The 15,457-nt window shown below is 41.2% G+C and overlaps 1 protein-coding gene across 3 annotated transcripts in view; it reads left to right on the top strand.

Moving 5' to 3' along the window:
- Nucleotides 1–15,457, top strand: part of FRMD4B (FERM domain containing 4B) — a 234,114-nt gene that overhangs the window by 198,409 nt on the left and 20,248 nt on the right. For all 3 annotated transcript variants that reach the window (XM_082664658.1, XM_082664659.1, XM_082664660.1), the window contains exons 12-16: nucleotides 10,839–10,915; nucleotides 12,450–12,588; nucleotides 13,068–13,209; nucleotides 14,343–14,476; nucleotides 14,573–14,692. In XM_082664658.1, coding sequence (XP_082520784.1) covers nucleotides 10,839–10,915; nucleotides 12,450–12,588; nucleotides 13,068–13,209; nucleotides 14,343–14,476; nucleotides 14,573–14,692 — 612 coding nt within the window. The remainder of the gene's footprint in view (nucleotides 1–10,838; nucleotides 10,916–12,449; nucleotides 12,589–13,067; nucleotides 13,210–14,342; nucleotides 14,477–14,572; nucleotides 14,693–15,457) is intronic.

Raw genomic sequence — 15,457 nt, 5'->3', positions numbered from 1 at the left:
AGAGACGATAAAGAAGGGTATGAGAAATATTCTTGGATCACTGGTTAAGGAAGGACCCAACATTGCTACAAACCCAGAGCCCTAGTGTCCCACATAAGAGTCCACACTCACAGTTACTATTTTCAGAGACTGGTAAGCATTCTGCCCCTCCCAATTCATTAACCACAATGCCCTAAGGTATGATGCAAATTAAGAGAAATTTTTTAACTTCTGAGTTACAATCCACAAAAATTACGGTATTAAAAAATCAGGTCATAAGCAGTTTTTCTTTTAAATCCTTCCTTTGTGCATGAAATGTGTCATTGCAAACTCTCAGGGAAGGTGAAACATCCCAGAACTCAACTTCAAATCGTAGGATGTTCAAACTTAAAAACGATGAAGCTTTATTTTAAAAAGAAAAATTCAAACACGTGCCTTCTAGGTTTTTATTGTTCATTCGGTATTTCAAGGAAAAATGTCTGTTCTTCACAAAGAAGTAGACAATGGGTCTGTGGCTGAGTAAAGTATTAATATATGTCATGACTGATTTGTACCCCTCTAGCAAGTTATTTCCCTGGGGAAAACCAGAACCTGTCAGAGGTGGGAGGAAAAAAAATGACATGCTAGTCAAGGTGTTACAGGTAGACCATAGTAGGATAAAATGATTTTCAAGATTAGTATCTTTGGCATTATAAGACTAATAAAGTCTTGTGATACATGTCATTACCCCAGGGCATTTCAGGGTGGGGAAAAGGTCTTTAGCCATCAGTTAACTGAGTTTTTTAAATTAATTGGAATTCCCAATTGCCTAGAGCAGAATTAAGTAACCAGCCCAAAAGTCTTCCTGTTTCCTTTAAACTCAGTGGCTTGCTTATTTCTCTAAGCACGGCCATCTTGATCATTTCTAAACCCACCTGGCTTCCTCCAACACTACCCCATCACCATGGACCTCCATTAGGATGCTGCTTCTAAAGCTGCTTAAATTCTAGGTGAGGTTAACTATAGGAGAGACAAGAGGATGTGTGCCATCCAGTTGTATTATACTTTCTACATCAATACAAAATGAAGTATGATGTGCAGGGAGAAAAACAATTACAAAATGTCACCCGGAGACCAGTCCATCCGGTCTATACTTTGTAAAGTATACAATTAAGCTCCCGCCACACCAGGAATCAATTTGATCGTTAAAACCTTCTACAGAGTCAGTGGGAGGAGAACTCCAACCCTATAGCGTGGATTTGAAATAAGAACCAGTCTGGCACTCCACTTACTGGTTGGCTGACCTGGAGCTGTCACTCAACCTTCTGGGTCTTTATTTTCTCAACTATCAAAATCAAAGAATTCTGTCTACCTACCTCACAGGTCATTATGTACACCCAATGAGTTAGTGAATTCTTTCACTGACTATATATTTTTCTTTTCTTGTTTTAAATTTATTTTTTTGAAGTATAGTTGATTTACAATGTTGTGTTATTTTCATGTTTACAGCAAAGTGATTCAGTCACACACATGTGTATATATATATTTTTTCAGAATCTTTTCAGATTCTTTTCAAAATATTGAGTACAGTTCTCTGTGCTATCCAGTAGGTCCTTGTTGGTTATCTATTTTATATATAGTAGTGTGTATATGTTAATCCCAAACTCCTAATTTACCCCTCCCCCTGCCTCTTTTCCATAGATATAGAAAACAAGCTTATGGTTAATTATTTTTCCCTCACACCATACTCTAATTTATAGAAAGTTTACTGGGCAGCATAGGCATTTGTCTTTTCCTCCTATAGTTAATCACTATTGGAATTTGAAGCAGCTCTTCTAAAACAGGGTACTCTCAGAGAATTGGATGGGCATTGGTAAGTCTCCATTTCCATCTCACGACCGGTAGGCGGATGGAAAGAAGCCAAGGCAAGCAGCCTTATTCATAAAATCACCAAGTTTAGGGACTCCCGTGGTGGTCCAGTGGTTAAGAATCTGCCTTCCAATGCAGGGGACGCAGGTTCAATTCCTCGTCGGGGAACTAAGATCCCACATGCCTCGGGGCAACTAAGCCCACACGTCACAACTAGAGAGCCCGTTCGCCGCAACAGAAGATCCCACGTGCCGAAACGAAAGATCCCGCGTGCCGCAACTAAGACCCGACACAGCCAAATAAATAAATAAATAAAATATTTTTTAAAAAAAGCTTTAAAGAAAAAAATCACCAAGTCTAACTAAAAAGGAGGCTGGGCAGTGTATACTCTAGGTGGGTGTTCATGGACAAAGCCATCACTCAAGGTGTTTTTTTAGAAGGAAAAATAGATCCTGAGGGTGATAAGTAGTTCCTGTCACTCTGTGTTTGTTTCCTTGGAAGTCTTCCGGGGGATGGTAAATAAACAAGTGAGCAGAGAATGAAGACATAAGTATACATTTTGAATAGTCTCTGATGGAAACAAATGAGACGGAGGGACAAAAATGGGATGGGTAGGGATGTTTCAGGCCTCTCTGAGAAAGGTGACATTTAAACTGAGACCTGAAGTGTGAGAAGGAGCCAGGCTTAAAACAAAGAATGGGTTGGCACGTTCATGTCAGAGAACAGTGTATGCTGATGGGAGGGAGGTGGGCGCGTTCTAGAAACTGAGAGACCCCTACAGCTAGAGCTTAAAGAGTGAGTGTGTCCCCTGTAGAAACTGAAGGTGATGGTTGAAAAAGAGGAAAGGGCTGCTGGACAGGCAAAACCATTCGATTTCATTATTTCATCTGCTACTCTGTGTTTCTAGGCATTTACCAAATGGCTGAATTGTTGGCACATGCAGAAAAATGAAAGGTAGCTCTCTAATAGGATTGACCAGTCCAAATGCAGAGAAAGCCAGTTAGTACATAAAGCATGGTGAAAATTTTTTCTATCACGGGGCATAAACAGTAAAGTTTTCTTCATTCTGTACTTATAACCAAAGATGGGTTTGGTTTTAATTCATTCATCCTTCAGGAGCAAATCTCTAACAAAGTGCAATGTACTCTGATATTTTTCCAAAAAAAAAATAATGAGCCCATTCTGTCTGGAAGGGCCCTATAGTACCTTATATATATTTTTTAAGATTTATTAATTATTTATTTAACTTATCTTTGGCTGCGTTGGGTCTTAGTTGCCGCATGCAGGGTCTTCGTTGAGGCGTGCGGGATCTTTCGTTGTGGCACATGGGCTTCTCTATAGTTGTGGCGTGCAGATTTTCTCTTCTCTAGTTGTGGCGCCCAGGCTCCAGAGCACGTGGGCTCTGTAGTTTGCGGCACACGGGCTCTAGCTGAGGCGTGCCAGCGCAGTAGTTGTGGCCCGTGGGCTTAGTTGCCCCGCGGCATGTGGGATCTTAGTTCCCCGACCAGGGATCGAACCCAAGTCCCCTGCATTGGAAGGTGGTTAACCACTGGACCACTGGGGAAGTCCCCTACTTTATATTCTTTATCTCGTTTAAGGAAAAAGCCCAGTCCCAGTCGTCAAGGACCTGACAACCCATCTGGAAAGACAAAATCATGTTCAAAAATTAGAGATTTTTATTGAAAATATTTAATAAGCAGACTAGGTACCAACCTGTGAGGAGGGATGCCAGCTGTAAACATCCAGAAGAGCCATGCAGGTGTCTCTGAGCGACAGGTCAGCCCTGGTTATACCAGATACGTGCAGTGAGCGCTCTATTGCAAGTACTAACAGAAGTCATTAGATCAGCTCTCAGAGGTTAGAGATTTGGCCACAGAGGGAATTCATATGAGGTGGCATCCTCTTAGATGGTCAGATTTTTATATCATGCATTTTCTGATACCCAGGACTTCTTTGTCTAAATAAACGTTTCCAAAAATACTCAGAATGTTTCACTCCTTGTGTTTAAGACCTGATGTTTTATGTGTGAAGGGTTATCACATCACATCTGAAAAAGTAATTTTCTCTACCTGAGTGTGTACCATTTGGTGTGTTCCCGGGCATTGAGAGCATGGCCTCTTGTAGTCTGATCAGTTGTTCAAAGTCCTCCTGGGAGGGAACATTTGCATTTAGAAAACAATCCAGGGCTTCCCTGGTGGCGCAGTGGTTGAGAGTCCGCCTGCCGATGCAGGGGACACGGGTTCGTGCCCTGGTCCGGGAGGATCCCGGAGCGGCTGGGCCCGTGAGCCGTGGCCGCTGAGCCTGTGCGTCCGGAGCCTGTGCTCCACAGCGGGAGAGGCCGCAGCAGTGAGAGGCCCGCGTACCGCAAAAAAAAAAAAAAGAAAAGAAAACAATCCAGACATCTATTTGTTCCTAAAGACATACCTAGTTGAGATAAAGAGAAATCCAAAATTCATTATTTTATAGCAAAAATTTTATCTTCTTCATCAACACACTTCACCCACCAAAGCATAGTTATGTCACCAGAAATTATCGTCTGAGTCAGGTGTTCTCATTCTCTGCGCTATTTATGTTTTGGGCCAGATCATTTTGTCCTGAGCATGGTCTCATATTCAGCAGCGTCCCTGGCCTCTAACCACAAGATGCTAGTAGCAGCCTCCCCTCCAGTGTGATAAACGAGAAATGTCTCCAGACATGGCCAGATGTTCTGGGAGTTGTGGGTGAGGGTGGGAAGTGAAGAGAAATCATCATTGCTGGAGAACCACTAGTCTCAGTAAAATATGAGAGACTGAGTTCTTTTCTGCAAATGGCTGCCATAATTGCTGCCGTTTTCTTCCTATGAGGTTGAACTGGGAATTACTCTTTTTTTCTTTCTTTTTTGGTTAACATAACAAATCTCTGTAGAATACTCCTCCCAAGTAAGAAAGGCAGGATAGTGTGCTCTGGTAACTGGGGAATTTGGAGCCATGGTTGTGCTTGGGTGTGAATCCCAGATCTGCCCCTATTTAACTTTGGGACCTTGGCCAATTAAACCTCTCTGAGCCTCAGTTTTCTCTTCTGTGAAATGGGGCTAAATGTAGTACCTCCCCATAAGGTTGTTGGGAAGACTCATTCTCAGTCACATAAATATTTGGTCGAAATGGATAGCTGGATAGAAGGTAGGTCAATTTGGCTTTCTCAAAGCTCATCATCCTGCAAAATTCTCATTTTCTGGTACTCCAGGAGGCCAAACAGATCTGCTAGCTGGCTTGTGGGTACTAACAGTACACTCATCAAGTGTAACTTTTTTTAAATGAAAAAAGAATAAATCAATAATACAGTGATCTTGTTTTGCATCACGTTACAGCAGGGGAATCACCCCATGTGAGTCATTATTTGATATACAGTCATACACCACGCTGCTACTATTCCAAATTTAGTCATTTCCAAGTGAATTCGCAGTTAAATGATTAACCTGTATTATAAGTTCTATTACAAAAAAAACCAAGCCTCTGATGATGTCTTTCCTATCATTGCCTAGTGTTAAACATTTGGGTGCTGTCTACTTTCAATCCATCAAGATTCAAAGAGACAGTGCATCCTTTCTGCCCAAGACTTTTCCTTGTCTTTCGCTACCCCAAAGGTCCCCCTTGCTGGTAGTGGGTCACACTCCTCAGCATTTTTGTACATGCTAGGGCATGTCTCTTCTGGGTGCTCCAGTCAGGAGGGAGCTTGCTAGCTTGCTGCCGTTGCGTCTCCCTGTGGACGTGCCTTTGACACATTCCCTTGCCCCTCCTCTATGATCTCTGTGATACAGGAACAGTGAACAAATTCCCTACCTAGAGGGTGTATCAGGAAGCCACCAATGAAATCAACAGAGATACAGCCGTTTTTACAGAGGCTGAAGCTCATAGAATTGGAAATCTGAGGGACACAGAAGTGTCAACAGGATAACTTGACTATTTCTCATCAGTGGAAAGACAGATATGGGATCCAGACAGCAGTTTCTAGTTCTCTTTCTGCTGTTAAGTGGCTCTCCTCCATCTTCAGAAGAGATGATAAAATAAGGGAATTGGACTGAGGGTCCTTCCTAACAGATGCAGCTAGCTTTATCGCTTACTAAATGTTGATTCTCTGAGCCAGGCACTGTGCTAAGTGCTTCATAAACATAATCTCACTAAACCCTTCCAGCAGTCCTCTGAGGCAGGCATTGTTGGTCCCATTTTACAGATGAGGAAACTGAGACTCAAGAAAGTTAAGCAACTTGCCAAATAAAGCGCATGTGGTGAAATCAGCATGTAAACCAAGCAATCTGATGTGGTCCAATCGGTTCAGGTAAGCATCACAAGGAAGGGGACCTGGCTGTTATTTGCCAACAAGAACAGGACCTCACGCATAGAAGGTGGACAAGAAATATTTGTTAATTGAAGAGGAATGTGTAAAGGACTCCAAGAGCTACTTAAGTGTGTGACTCCCGGTTTCCTAAAAGTCCCTCTGCTTTTCCTTACAGTCTTTTTTCCTGAAGTTTGACAATGGCCTCAGATGTTTAGGAACCAGTGTGACTGTAGCATAGGAAGGGGAAAGAGGTGATTTCTTCCAGTTCTTTAAGGCTGTAATAGTGGGTGGCTATCAGTAACTAAATATTGAGGTTTATTTAGTTTTCCACAAAATGGCTTAAATATTCAACCCATGCATCTCATTAAATAAAGTGTAATAACGTGTGGCAAATTATTCTAAAACCGTCAACTTCCTTTACACCTAAGGATAAAGACTATGGCATTTTACACACGTTCACTTTTAATATAAGATTTGATGCAGCTTTGGTTTTCTGTGTCAGTTTTTAAATTTTTGACACTTTCTTTTTTTAAGACAAGGTGATCTGTGACCTAAGGAAACATTCTCTTCCTGTTGTAGTTTTTTGATTATCTCTTTGTTACTATCGTTGTTCACATTGCTCCTCTTTGACTTTTTTGTTTTATCTTTGTTTATTTATTTTGTAATCTCAAAGTAATCCATGCTATTATTTCATCTCTTGCTATCTACTTCCTTCTTTTGATGCTAAAGGGCACAACTAATCATTCTAGATGAGAGTAGAGTAGAAAGAAGTCCTTAAGACCTAATTTATGGTTTTATTGCCGCCATGCGAGTATTTCCTTTCATTACTAACACCATGAATTCTAAACACAACACAATTTCAAACTCATCCCTCCTAGTGAGTGCTACATAAACAACAATAAATACTAATTAATGAATGTCATTATGCTTTTTAATGATCACTTTAGAAAACAGTCCAGTTTCATGCTCGTAACTCTGTGTTGCAAAGCAAATAAAAGTCCTCTTCTCCTACCCCCCACCCCCAAATCTCCAAGAGTGGGAATTTTGTCTTGGGCAAATTTTTGTTTTTCTGTTTTAATATGAAAATTACAAATTTTGTTTATACATACACATTCATATAATATAATATATATAATAGTCTTGTTCTATCCTGTAAGACATCGTACCCTATAATAGTCGTACTCTGTATGAGCACCAGTGTTCTCCAAGCAGTGGAGAATGTGAAGCATACTTTGCTCCCTTCTACCTTCCTTTGAATTTTGTTCTTTTTTCTTAAATGGTTTCTTGTAACCGTTCTTCATCTTTCAGGTGATTTAGAGTATTCCTTATACGTCAGGCCATTTCTCTCCTTTCTTTTCTTTTCTTTTCTTTTCTTTTCTTTTCTTTTTTTGGCTCTGCTGCATGGCTTAGCTTGCAGGGATCTTAGTTCCCCGACCAGGGATTGAACCCCGGGCCAACGGCAGTGAAAGCGCTGAATGCTAACCACTAGACGGCCAGGGAATTCCCTATCAGGCCATTTCTGTAATACAGAGGCCCCAACAAGTCAGGTCAGCCTGGTGGCTATTTCTTTGGCATTTTCCTATTATCCTTCCATTGGTCCAAAGTCTTGAGTGATTTTGACCAGAGGGGGGCCTTTTATTTACCCTTTAAGGAAAACACTTAAGGACAAAAAGGACAGGAATGAAGATCGGGCAGCTGCCTGCTATGTGCCAGGTGCTGTCCTAGGCGTGTTGCATGAGCAATGGAATCCGCTTTAACCTCGGCTCCATTGCCATTTTCAGAGCCTTAACCTGCTCTCTGAGATGGAGAACTCCAAGGTAATTTAAAAGCACAATAGAAGAATGATTTCAGAAATTTCAAAAGAAAAACTAGCTTATTTTCAGCTGCCAGCTAGATCAAGAGCAACTGCAATTAGAAGTGTTTTCCTAGCAACTTCAAACATTGATAAGAATCACAGAGGTAATACATGCATAAAATAGAGGCCTCCCAAATGGTTAGGGAGTGGAAATCTCACTCTTGTGTGAAACAGACCAACCTTTGGTCATTTTATACAAACTTCTATTATTTTAATTTTTAGAAATTAAAAAAGTACAGGAATACCAAGAATGTGACTATACCTGCATAACCACTTAAATTGACGATTACTGATATTTTGTTATATTTACTTCATCTTTTTTTTTTTTTTTGCGGTACGCGGGCCTCTCACTGTTGTGGCCTCTCCCGTTGCGGAGCACAGGCTCCGGACGCGCAGGCTCAGTGGCCATGGCTCACGGGCCCAGCCGCTCCGCGGCATGTGGGATCTTCCCGGACCGGGGCACGAACCCGTGTCCCCTGCGTCGGCAGGCGGACTCTCAACCACTGCGCCACCAGGGAAGCCCTCAACTTGTTTTTATTAATAAAGTAAATCAAACATGACTGGTAACATTGAAGTTTTCTGTGCCACTTACGCCTCATACATTCTACCGTCCCCAACCGCTATCACGAAGGAAGCTTGTGCCATTCCTCTTCACTTTTATACTCTTACAGGCACATATATGAAATTACATTTTGCAAAAGCTTTCCAGGGATCGAACCTGGGCAATAGCAGTGAAAGCACCAAGTCCTAACCCACTGGATCTCCAGGGAATTCCCTGCAAAAACTTAAGATTTCAGGTGGGGAAATGGCTTTGCCTTTCAGACTTAAAAATGCAGTCTCATTCCCATAACTTCGTTTGCAAACCAGTTGCCATCTAATTATTTCACTCTTTAAATTAGCTGAAACCCTTCACCTTTTAAGTAGGGTTTTTGCTTGCAGGGGGACCGTCTGCTGTCCATCTGCTGGCAAAAGCGCTAGTATTTCACGTTTGTAAGTGATAAGAGGGAGAGGTGGCGGCTTTCAGAGATCAGGTTTCAAGTCTGGCCCTGGTTTTATGTGTGTGGGAATGGACGCAAAGGAAAACACAGCTGAGCTGTATTGTGGCTCTTCCTGTCAAACCTGTTCGTGTCCAGGGTGAGTTAAGCGGGGGAGCAATGTCTCCCTCACCCAGCCTCTAGTGAAGTTTATGCCTGGATTCAAAGCAGCTTACTTCCCAGGAAACAACCATCTGAATCTACCCCGTACAGGATTTGAAAAATGTGTCTCTGTCCTGGGAAAATCTGCTAGAGAGAACTTGGCTGTCCTCTTCCTGATCAAAGAAGGAGTGGAACTGGGGTGATGTCACTCGGTGGAGTTACTGATGTCAGTAGGGTGTCAGCCGTGGGAGGTTCGGTTTGTGAAACTGAGTTACACCTAAGTGTCTTAGGAAACTCCATTCAGAACTCACCGGAGCTGCCCCGCCAGGACGGGGCGGGGAGGGAGAGAGCACCTCGGACTTTTCCTTCCCATTTCTGTCCCACTTTTGGAACCTTGGGATTAAAAGAAATGAAAGCCTCAAACCTATGGACATTTTAGAAAATCGGTATGTAGCTTTAAACTCTCACAAATCCTTCTTTCTACCTGGGTGATGGTTGTAGTTACAGACACTACGTGTTCAGACCATGAAGGGCTGTGTTCTTAGTGGGTGCTGGTTTATTTTACTCCGTTTGGGACTGGGGGTCCAGTTTGAAAACGTCTGTCTTCCAGCTATATGTGCACAGGAACCTTTAGCTCGTGCTGTTGCTCTTCGTGAGGTTTACATGTCGGTGAAAAGTCTTGGTTCCCGGACCCCAGGAAATGGTTTTGCTGATCATGCATTGCAGAGAAGTTACTATCTTGATGATTAAAATGCTTTTTGAAGATTGTCTGGACATAATTTTAAAATCCAGCCGAAGTCTAATAATGGAATGAAATCACTGTGCTAGTATTTCTCTCATCATCAAGACTGGGATGGAGAAAAGAAATTCAACTATGACGTCAAAGTTAAAAGGACAAGCAAGGGCTCAGGTTAACGTGAGGGGTTGGGAATGAACCCAGAAAGTGCAGCAGGGCACACTCAGTTCTGTGAATGAGCTGCTTTTCACAAGTTATTTATTAGATTTCAGATGCCCACTGCCAGTAAGTAAGTTCTCTTTCTCCCAACCAACTGGCAGATAACACCCAGTGTAGCATTAGAATGTCAGCAGTAGAAATGGGTTCTATTTACAAAAGCTGGAGGCTCTAGCTCAGAAACCAAGAGGTCAGTGTCAGTGTTCAGTGCCACCCTACCCTGCCTCCAATTCCAAATGCTCGCTTTCTGTCCCATTTAGAGGAACTCTTGTAGGCGGGAAACTGGTATCTCGGAGACTCACCCCTGCTTGGGGTTCCATTTTACTTTCACTTCGCATTCTTTTGAATTTAATCTGTGGTCTTATTGAGACAACCCTTTGAATTTCTTTCCATTTAAATATGAAGTCAACGTCTTTGAACAGAAGGCATATGGGCTTACTGGAATCGACGATTTCCTTACCCTTTTATTTAGTTGAGTCAGAGGAAAAATAGTATGCATGTTCCCCACAGTTGCTTGGTTTTATTGTTCAGGAAAGATTGAGGAGGTGAAGATTACCATCAGAAAAAGATTTCAGGTTATAGTTGGTTTGTAAAAAGACTGCATTACATATTCGTGCCTAATCTTAGTGCTTAATTCTTAATCTTAATTCTAGTCTTAATCCTTGATTTTTTCATTATTAAGCTGATTTCTAGATTTAGTAAAAGTTAACCTTAATCAAAGCTGTGTGGCTTTTCTGTTTTCTTCATTTCTTAGTTATTCCAGTGGAAACAGCTGGAGAACTTATATTTCCGTGAGAAAAAGTTTGCTGTTGAAGTTCACGATCCACGGAGGTGAGGATCACAGACTGTTTCCTGTATGAGCCTGGTGACCATCCAGATATGCTGCTCTCAAATTCACGTGCGCGTGTTGTCATTTCTCTTGGGCATATATGTACGATTGTAATCGCTTGATCAAATGGTAACTCTTTAACCTTTTGAGGAACTACCAGACTGTTTTCCAAAGAGGCTACACACCCTTTTACATTCCCACCAGCCATGTGCGTGGTTTCATTTTCTCCGCATTCTCCCTAACACTTGTTATTTTTAGGGGTGTGTGTGTGTGTGTGTGTGAGAATAGCCATCCCGGTGGTGTGCAGTGATAAGCTCATACTGCTTTGAATTTGCACGCTGAGCATCTTTTCACGGGCTCATTGGCCGCTTGTACATCTACTTTAGAGAAATGTCTATTCGGATCCTTTCCTCATTTTCAAGTTTGGTATTCTTGGTCACTTAAATAAAAAGTTGCTAAATTATCTACGTGAGTTGAAGTCAGGATGTAGGCTCTCCAAGTTCTTCGGAGGAATCCCTTATCAGCCCTCAGCGGTTGCTTTTCAGATAAGTTTATGGATATTTGGAGGTCTGAGGGATGGAGGAAACAGCTGTGACAAAAAGATGACCCAAAGAGATAAGGCAAATTCCTACAAAGCACATTGGTGCCCTTCTCCTACCCCCACCCCTACTCAGTGTCTGCTTCCCCCTCCGCCCCATCTTTCTCTCTCTTGCTCTCTCCTGACTCTGACCCTCTCTCCTCTTTTTATCTGGTGCATAAGCAGTACTCTGGACCAGTTCTGGACATGCATCATATTATTATGTTCATCCTCTGACAGTGCCAGAGCCAGACAATTCTACCTAGACCTGAGATGCTCTCTTACCTTAAGGAAGGTGCTGATCCCGCAGATCCTGGTTGCTTTGTCTTTAAAATATTATCACATTTATTCCCGCCTTCTTGTGATGATCGCACATCCTATGGTCTTTAACTAAATGTTTTTATTACAGCCTCTAATGTGGCTAATTCTCATCTGCTGTTTTTTTTAAATATTTAATTTCTATTTCCAATATCATGCTTCTATACAGAATGCAGAATGTGTGTATTTATGCACGTGACCATACTAGACTTAGGTTCTTCTAAAATATTATACGGTTGGTATATTAGTAATCATTTTCCTTTTTAAATTAATGTATTTTTAAATTTTATATTGGAGCATAGTTGATTAACAATGTTGTATGAGTTTCAGGTGTACAGCAGAGTGATTCAGTTATACATATACATGTATCTGTTCTTTTTCAAATTCTCTTCCCATTTTGTCATCTGCTTTTGAGTGTGTGAATGTGTTGTTTAATATGCTGCTTTGACAGAGAGCTATTACCCAGGTGGGGTTGGTTTTCTCATAAAAGGAGAAAATCAGAAGCTTGGCCCCTGAGAGCAAAAGAGTTTTGGCAGAGCCCAAACAATTAAGGGGAAGCTTTGTTACATTACCCACTGGGTACATTTTATGTTATGCTGGGCCCGAGACAGATTGTTTGAGTGCTTTCCTTACTCTTTCAGAATTTCAGTATCCAGAAGGACCTTTGGGCAAAGTGGCCTCTTTGTGCAAACGTGGTATGCGAACTCTTCTCTCATCAAGTCCATCTGGGTAATGGCGATTAGTCAGCATCAGTTTTACTTGGACCGGAAGCAAAGCAAAGTAAGTAACTAGAAGCATTTCTATAAGGACAGAGTCCTGTCCCTCATTGGCTTTGTGTTCTCAAGATAAGCTTTCTCAGAAAAGATGCAAGCACGTGGGTTTTTGTTCCTTGAGTTTTGTTTTTTTAAGCTTTACTACCAATTGTTTTAATTTTTCTTACATTTAAGGAAGCGGGCAACGTATAACCTGATCTGAAAACTGTAAGATTTGCCAACTTTGTGGCATGCATGTATGTGTGTACACTCAGGATGTTTTAATGTTAATGATTGAACTATACCATGAGAAAGAATCATGCCTAGTTACTAAACATTTTAACTGCAAAACTGAAATCTTATATTTTTGTTCTGAAAAATATCACTTTTGTATATAAAAATTTTATATTCTCCTCCGTGTTGACATTTTTATTCCATAGTAACTGAATTGCTTTATTAATTTGAAATAGGTTTAACTGAATGAATTCCATTTCAATGTTATATTAGGCAAAAATTCCTTCAGCCAGGAGTTTAGACGATATTGCAATGGATTTGACTGAGACGGGAACACCAAGGGTCTCCAAAATGGTGACACTAGAGGCAAAAAGTCAGTTCATCATGGCAAGCAACGGCAGTTTAATCTCCTCAGGTAATATTTTTGGATTAGAGAGCGTGCAAGCGATCTTTATGTTATTTCACATATTTTTCGTTGTAAACCACTTTCAAATGTATCTTTTAACCCATGATTTTGGGAATAAATAAGCATATGGAACCTACAGTATATTGCGGTTTTGAATAAATTTTGAAATTAATTTTTAAAAGAGTATGAAGAGAAAAAAAAAAGAGTATGAAGCAAGTTAAATAGTAAAGTCAGTTTGTATAATTAACAATAGATACTAAGGTAGTGAGTGCCTCAGGGTAGCTTGCAAGAATATTTTCTCCCCAAAAGGTTCATAAGCTTTTTCTTTCCCCAATATGTAGTTTTTGATACAAACAGTTATCTAATTCTCCATTTAACATAAAGTGAACCATGACTACAGCCTTCAAACCCACCTCACCCCCAAAGTGATTTTTGCCCCTAAACCCTTCCTCTGTAGAAATTTTGGACAAGAGTCTCACTAAGTATACATAACTTCACTAAAAATAATTTCTCATCTAAATCCCATTGTCAGCTTGTGAACCTGAAGCATAGTATATTCCTTTGCCTTGCTTACATTCTAAAAGAACATTCTAAACAACTATCTCAAGGAACATCTTACCTTCTCTCCTGCTCAGAAAAATGAATTTCTTCCTTGGGTGTGTCTGAAACACTAAGCATTTTATCATTGCTTCTAAAATGACTGAGCCAAAATGCAAAAGGCATATCTTATTACCAGGCTCTGTTTAATGCCCAGAAGCATGAGAAAATGTTCTCCAGTTTCCTTTTATTATGTTCAGAAACAAGGAGAAAAGAAATAAACTATTATTAAACAGCAGGTTTGGCTTAAAAATCCCTTGTCCTTTAAAAAGGAAGGAAACAGGCTTCCCTGGTGGTACAGTGGTTGAGAGTCCGCCTGCCGATGCAGGGGACACGGGTTCGTGCCCCGGCCCGGGAAGATCCCACATGCCGCGGAGCGGCTGGGCCCGTGAGCCATGGCTGCTGAGCCTACGCGTCCGGAGCCTGTGCTCTGCAACGGGAGAGGCCACAACAGTGAGAGGCCCGCGTACTGCAAAAAAAAAAAAAAAAGGAAGGAAACATGCCGTGCGTAAACCTTCTCTGCCCTCCCTCCCAATCCCCACCAGGTTCTCAAGACTCAGAAGTCAGTGAGGAGCAAAAGAGAGAGAAAATCCTTGAACTCAAGAAGAAAGAAAAGCTGTTGCAAGAAAAACTTCTGAAAAAAGTTGAAGAGCTTAAGAAGATTTGTTTGCGGGAGGCTGTAAGTGTCTTCTGCTCTTGGGGAGCACTTCACATCGTGTTTGACAGTTCCAGCCAGGGTCAGTGATCTCCCTCTCGGTTCTGTCCTGTTTTACAGGAGCTCACAGGCAAAATGCCAAAGGAGTATCCACTGAACATAGGTGAGAAACCTCCTCACGTCAGAAGGCGTGTAGGTACCGCATTCAAATTAGATGACAACTTGCTGCCGAGTGAAGAGGTATGAACACCAGCTCTGAGCGTGTCTATCAACAATGAGACAGAAATGCTGTCAGTTCGGTGTGGCTGACTTGTTCCTTTGGTTTTTGAGTTACTGCTGTACATTTTTATCTCACCAGTTAAAAGTGATCATGGAGACCAAGTTGAATTCTTTCTTTCATGCACAGTCTAGTTAAAATTGAGTTCTCTCTCATGACTTTACCCCCGCCAGACAGAAAGAGCACTAAATGAACTCTAAATGTTTATAAATTGAGAAATATTATTATAAGAATTAAGACTTCCAGCACTAGAGTCTCCCACTTAAAACCAAGTAGCCTTTGGCAGATCGTTGACTCTCTGTGAAGTCTCAATTCTTGGGTTTTCTCATCAATAAAATGGGGGTAATGATTGTTCTTCCCTCTGAGAGATGCAAGGAGTATTCAGTGAGATAACACATGTATAGCACTTGGGTATAATAAAGTTAAAATATTGGTTAGCCAATATAGAGGGTACTTTCTCATCTGCATGACATCAGACACTATGACCCTACTCGTGTTTCTTGCAGAAGTTTAGCCATCTTGGCTTTAGAAAATGATAGCAGTTTCCATTAATAATAAAGTGAGCATTGCTATTTATTGAGTGTTCACTGTATACCCAGCTCTGACTAAGCAATGCACATACATTATTTCCTTTAATCTTCACCATACTTTCATAAGGTGGGTGTTATCTCCCTTTTAAAAATGAAAAAAAAATCGAAGCATTAAAAATTAAGCAATATGTCCAGGGT

The sequence above is a fragment of the Grampus griseus genome (assembly GCF_964374135.1).
Source record: "Grampus griseus genome assembly, chromosome: 10".
Taxonomy (NCBI): domain Eukaryota; kingdom Metazoa; phylum Chordata; class Mammalia; order Artiodactyla; family Delphinidae; genus Grampus; species Grampus griseus.
This window is presented reverse-complemented; position numbering and strand designations above follow the sequence as displayed.